At 36.0% G+C, this 6468-nt stretch overlaps 1 protein-coding gene across 1 annotated transcript; it reads left to right on the forward strand.

Annotated features, from left to right (window-relative positions):
- Positions 1–273: 273 nt before the first annotated feature.
- On the forward strand, positions 274–5624 carry LOC107782162 (glycerophosphodiester phosphodiesterase GDPDL7-like). The gene is made up of 10 exons (XM_016603006.2): positions 274–415; positions 1055–1181; positions 1267–1563; positions 2208–2317; positions 2421–2928; positions 3018–3059; positions 3620–3895; positions 4186–4322; positions 4426–4912; positions 5050–5624. Exons 2-10 carry the CDS (start codon positions 1067–1069, stop codon positions 5400–5402), a joined length of 2325 nt encoding a protein of 774 aa, XP_016458492.1. The 5' UTR covers positions 274–415; positions 1055–1066; the 3' UTR covers positions 5403–5624.
- Positions 5625–6468: the final 844 nt, after the last annotated feature.

Genomic DNA, 6468 nt, shown 5'->3' on the forward strand with positions numbered 1-6468 from the left:
CTCCAGCCAAACGTAATGCATGAGCAAATACTAGCACAAAATGAGAGTAATTTTTTTTGGTGCAAACAAATGTATGGAGATAGGAAAAGGAAATAAATTAGGTAAATCAACTCAACCGAAAAGCTAAAAGAAAGGAACAAAAAATAGTAAAACCAATTGAAGAGGAAAATAAAATAATAATAACCAGATATTAATCCGAGATTTGCGAGAGAAAATATTAATTAAAACCCTCTAATATTCTCTCTATTTTCTTTCAAACTCTCCATCCCTCATTTCTTGCATTTCTCCATTCCCTTGAGAGTTTCTTACCTCATATTTTCTTTTCCTTTTTTTTTCTTTTTATATTTATTTATTATTTCCTTCTGAAACTCAAGGGGGAATACTTCTTTCTTCCTTTTCTGATCTCAAGATTCAAGTGAGTATTATTAGATTTCTTCCTTTCTTCTGAATTCTTGATATTATATATGTCATTGCATGTACATCTTTTCACATTTACATTTATGTAATTTATGCATGTCATTGCATATATATCTTTGCACATTTACATTTATGATGGATATTTTCTGTTTTATATAATTTTGAGGAAGGGGAGCTTTGGAGCAACGGTCAAGTTGTTCTGTGTGACTTATAGGTCACATGTTCGAGTTCGTGGAATCAGCCTGTGATGCTTGCATTAGGGTAGGCTGCCTATATTGCACCTCCTTGGGTTGCGGCCCTTTCCCGGATGGACTGTTGTCTATGTGTGACATATAAGTCACGAGTTCGACCCGTGGAATCAGCCACTGATGCTTGCATCAGGGTAGGCTGCCTACGTCACACCTTCTCGGGGTGCGACCCTTACCTGAACCCTTCATGAACACAAGACGCTTTGTGCACGTGACTGCTATTTTTCCTATATAATTTTGGGATGGATTTCAAACATATAAAATTTAACATATAGTAAAAGTTTTTTTTTTTTGGTTGTTGTGTGTGTGTGTGTGTGTGTTTGTTCTAATTAAAGATGATGCTTATTGGTTCAAATTTGGTTAAACATTTATATTCTGTGTGGAAACAGGATTTGAAGAAAATGATTCGACATATCTTATTAGTTTCCTTGCTAATCCATTGCACTTTAGCTCAACCAAAAGGTGGAAAGCCTCTTTCTCCTCCTCTTCCTAAGAGAACATGGTTAACTTTACATGGTAATTCAACTACTTTACTTATTTTATTGTTGGGAAACCCGAGTCATGAACCCATAGAATTAAAATCCTGGATCCATCTCTGCAGGTGATGAGCCAATTGTCGTTGCGAATGGGGGATATTCAGGACTTCTTCCCGCGCAAACAGATATTGCATATTCTCAAGCAAAAGTATTAGGAAAGCGCGGTACTGTCTTGCTATGTGATCTACATATGAGTCGCGACGGACAGGGCTTTTGTTTGTCACAGTTAAACCTTCAGAATACAACAAATGCAGCTGATGCTTTTCCGAATCGTAGAAAAACATACATTGTTAATGGCAAAGAAATTCAAGGATGGTTTGCACTGGTTTTTACAGCTGATGAGCTTTATAGTAAATTGCAAGGTAAGTCACAACTTATGGACTTGTTTGTTACCTAAATTAAATGGCCATACAATTATTTTAATATACAATGATACTGTCAAACCCAGAGGCAGATCTATGTACATAGAAGAGGGGTCACTGGATTCCGTTAAGCTTGGCAAAAAGTTCTAAATATATATGTGCATATATGTTGAAAACGATTATATGTTTTGTCTTTAACCCTTAAGATCAAAAGTCCAATAGGGCACTGGTTGAGCAGTCCGCTCATGTTTCCCCGCCACCTTTCAAATCCTGGGTCCGCCTATGGTCAAACCTGTCTATAATGGCAATGTTTATCCGAGAATCTTTTTGGATGCTATAGAGAAATACTGTTGTACAGATATATAGTATAAGTATATAACATTACATGAAAAATCCGTTTCAAAGAAAACTTAGTCGTTATAATGAAATGCTGTTATAAAGGATGATCATTACAGAGAGGTCTGGCTGCACATCCATTGGAATTTCATCGGGCGACAAATAAAAAATCATGGTGTTTTTTTCCTAATTCATCGAACAACCCTGATATAAGATCAAGTAAAAGTTAGTGATTGAGACTTTTGCATTATTAAACTCTGCATATTTTTAGCTGATTTTGTTCTCATTGTTGGCTTGTTGATCTCCAGTGACACAATCAATATTCAGCAGAACAGATTTATTTGATTTTTCACCACCAACTCCAACAGACTTATTTTTAGAAGATAACATGAAGTCTCTAGTGTGGTTCAATGCCGAGGTTCTATCACTCACCTTCTTTCGTTCATCGTTGAAATATTTGATACAATGCAAATTCATATTATCGATAAAATAACTTAACTTTTTCTCATCGAATTGTTTAGTACGCAACATTCTACAGCCAACACAAGTTGAGTTTATTGGATCATATTAAACAACTTTTGGAGATAAAGAAGGATATCTCCTACATATCGTCTCCAGAGATCGGTTTCTTGAAAAGCGTGGGACCAGTTGTGCGCGGTTTAAGAACAAAGTTGATGTTCAAGTTTCCTGCTGATAAAAATGCAGTCGAACCAACAACAAATGAAACATATGCTTCACTATTAACAAAGCTCTCTATGATCAAGACTTTTGCTGCGGGGATCGTTGTGCCTAGAGAGTACATATGGCCTGTCAATAAAGCTCGCTATTTAGACTCCAGTACTAATCTAGTCACCGATGCTCATAAACTAGGCCTTGAAGTTTTCTCATATGGATTTGCAAATGACAACTATTTGCCTTACAATTATACCTATGATCCACAAAGAGAGTATTTGCAATTCGTGGACAACTCGTTGTTTGCTGTTGACGGTGTGATCACGGACTTCACTATGTCTGCATCTATGGCAATTGGTGAGAATATTGTTCTTAGGATTAATTAGGAAATATAAGTTTATTACATACAATTCATGTAGCTCACAGTTGCTCTTTCTGAACTGCAGCTTGCTTGGCAGGAAGTCGGAACGCTTCCAGGAAAGTCCCTAGTAAGAAAATTTATCTCTGTTCGTTTTCCTACCAGAAAAAAACTACCCCTTTGTCCCAATTTATGTGATGCAGTTTAGATTTTGAGAGTAAACAAGTTTTTTTCTGACCGAAGTTTTTCATAAGCTTTTTAAATATTTTAAATTGTTATCTATTGTGACTTTTCGGTTATCTGATTGGTGTGCTTGTTTTTGCTCTTCCTTTTACCTTTTCTAAGTCGAAGGTCTACCGAAAATAACCTCTCTGCCTTCTTGAAAGTAGGGGTAAGGTTTGTATACACACTACCCTCCCAAGACTACACTTGTGGGATTACACTGGGTTTTTGTTGTTGTTGTAGTTAACTATTGTGACTTATATTACTTTTATGTAGTTTCTAAATATGTAAATTTGTTTCAAAAAACTAAACAATTCTATGTCTAGATTCAAGGTCAAAGTTAAGAAGTTTGGCTCTCGAACTTCGGGACGGAGGGAGTAGTACTTAGTATTCCTATAACTTTTTTTGTTTTAAGATAAGAAAAGAAAAAATAACATCTCAATTCATTTGTGCATTTTAAATTGGCAGCTCTGATCATTTCTTCAAATGGAGCAAATGGAGATTATCCGGGAGCAACAGATCTTGCCTATCAGAAAGCAGTAGAAGATGGTGTTGACATAATCGATTGTTCTGTTCAAATGACAAAAGATGGAGTTGCACTTTGTTTGCCTTCAATTGATCTCATGCCATCCACTACAGCAGCCGGACCTTTCATGAGTCGAGCAGCTAAGATCGATCCCATTCAATCGGCCATGGGAATTTTCTCTTTCGACCTTACGTGGGAGGAAATTCAATCATTAAAACGTAAGCGCGACCAACCAACCTCTCTCAACACAATAATTTTTCAAATATAGTTAATCCTCTCTATAACAGCCTCCTTTGTTCTGAAATTTTTTGGCTGCTAGAGTGAAATGATGTTATAGAAAACATACTATTATAACATAACATGAAAAATTGGTTCTAAAGAAAACTTTGTCGTTATAGTGAAGTATTGTTATAGAGGATGTTTGTTATAGAGAGGTCTGGCTGTAGTATTAATCCTAGCTTGAATTTCATTTTCTGAAATATATGTATGTATATATGATCCGTTGCAGCTCAAATGTCCGGTGGATTTAATGGAGAATTGGCAAGGGATCCAGCGCGCAAAAATGTGGGCAAGTTTGTAACACTCTCTGATTTCTTGGAATTCGCCAAGGCAAAAGCAGTTCCTGGCGTTCTGATCAACATTGAAGTAAGTTTGTTTTCTACTCTATATTATTTTGATCATGTGTTTGTCTAGACATATATCAAGAATTTGAGAGATATTAACAACGAGAACTTGGTTTGTCTTCAAGAATGCTGCCTACCTTGCAACAAACAAAGGTCTTGACATTGTTGGCGCCGTCACAACTGCTTTGAGCAATGCCACACTTGATAAGAACTTGACTCAGAAAGTTCTGATCATGTCAAGTGAAAGTTCAGTGCTAGATAAATTCAAAACTATCCCGACTTACCAAAAAGTTCTTCACATTAAGGAACAAGTGGGATTTGTAACGAACGAGACTGCATTGGAAGTCAAGAAGTACGCGGACGCAGTACTTTTACACAAGCATTCAATATATTCAGAATTTCGACAGGAGGGTTTGACTTTCAACCTCACTAACCTTATTGACCGTATGCATTGGGCTAATGTTAGCGTCTACGCTGGAAATGTTATAAATGAATTCCAAGACATTTTCATGGATTTTGGCTCTGATCCTTATCTTCTGATCCATAACCTTATTTACTATGGCGCGGATGGAATTGTCACTCAGTATCCAAGCACTGCAAGTGCTTACAGCCGTAAGTAATCAATGCTTAGATCTAACTGTATGCATTAGGGTAGACTGTCTACGTCACACCCCTAAGCGGGATGTTTTATGCACCAGGTCGGGTACTTTATTACACAATTGAGTCATTTCATATGTTGGTTGCAACAGGAAACTTGTGCACTGGTAATCCGGACGCGTATAAGATACAAGACTTAAATCCAGGGGATGTTATAGCAGTTATGCTTGATCCAAAAGAAGTAGCAGAGTACAAGCCGCCTCCGCCCGTGCATTTTGAGACTAAGAACTTTGTCACTCCACCATTGCCTCCTGTAGCTGATATTGCCAAGGATGACGGCGGTTCTACCTCCAACTCCACGTCCAATGCCAACACGTCCGACGCTCCTTCACCTTCATCTCCACCTCCTCCTGCACAAGCCGCGAGTAGCGCAACAGCTCCCACAATTAATGGTGCTGCTCTCTTCTTTGCAACCATGCTCGGACTAGTATATTATAAAATTTAGGATTTGTTTCTGTTTGTAGAATAAGTATATAGTAGGAATTCAACAACTTATATATAACCGAAAAAATTCTCTTTGACTTATTTTCACAATGTAATTTTACCCGTTGGCTCTACATAGCTCCGCACTAACAAGTTGATTGTCTTCATCTTGGATTTGTTACAACCAGAAGATTTAACGAGCGAATTTAATTAGGTATCATGTAATCTAATCAGTTTATTTTTTTGTGTGTGTGTGTTATATTTAGTTATACAATTATATTTATATAATTAATTGTTTTGCCAAATTTACAGATGAAAGGAGTCATAGTTTTGAATAAGATAAGTGGTTCATGTACGTGCCAACTATGAAATCAATAAAACTTTTTTGATATTAGATTTCTATTAAGTATCTCTATCACAAATAACTACTATTTTTTTTTGCAGCTTTACACCATGAAATTGACAATGATATACTAGCCATCCTAAGGAAGACTTATGCTGATCGAATTTTCATACATCTTCTATAAAATACTACTTTCATTCGGCAACAACTTCTTTATATGTATACGGATATAAAAAGAAGAAGGCTACAATTTTTTAAAGAAAAGGCAAAACATCTACACCTGAAGTATTTACAACGATCAGCATTGCTCATATTCACATGTAAATGATATGTTATTGAAACATAAAAAGCAAGAAAACTGTCGAGTTGAATATTTGGTATGACACTCCCCTTTACATAACTAAATTTAGGCTCCCAATTAAGTCGGTATGAATGTCAAAACGCTAAATGTCATCGATGAAATTTTTTCCAAAATGTTGATAGACTTCAAAATCCTTTAAAAACATTATTCCTTCCAAAAGATAATTTTATATTAGATAATTTGTAATATTTAGAATTTTCGACTAACTAATACCAGGAAGTCATGATATAATTTTTAATGAAATGTGAATCCTTCGTTCATTCAAATGAAGGATTTATTAAAGCATTAAAGTGAGTATTGGACACCTGATGGGACATCAAAAAAATGACAACTTAGAACTAAGTTTTTATCGAGAAATGCTCGAGGGAAACTCAATAGATATGT

The sequence above is a fragment of the Nicotiana tabacum genome, chromosome 18 (assembly GCF_000715075.1).
Source record: "Nicotiana tabacum cultivar K326 chromosome 18, ASM71507v2, whole genome shotgun sequence".
In the NCBI taxonomy this organism is placed as follows: domain Eukaryota; kingdom Viridiplantae; phylum Streptophyta; class Magnoliopsida; order Solanales; family Solanaceae; genus Nicotiana; species Nicotiana tabacum.

What these genes read in the sequence shown, in the direction of transcription:
- LOC107782162 (XM_016603006.2), top strand. Translation starts at nt 1,067, where the DNA reads ATGATTCGACATATCTTATTAGTTTCCTTGCTAATCCATTGCACTTTA. An exon ending in AACATGGTTAACTTTACATG is followed by an intron (nt 1,182 to 1,266) that starts GTAATTCAACTA and finishes CCATCTCTGCAG; the next exon opens with GTGATGAGCCAATTGTCGTT. An exon ending in TAGTGTGGTTCAATGCCGAG is followed by an intron (nt 2,318 to 2,420) that starts GTTCTATCACTC and finishes CGAATTGTTTAG; the next exon opens with TACGCAACATTCTACAGCCA.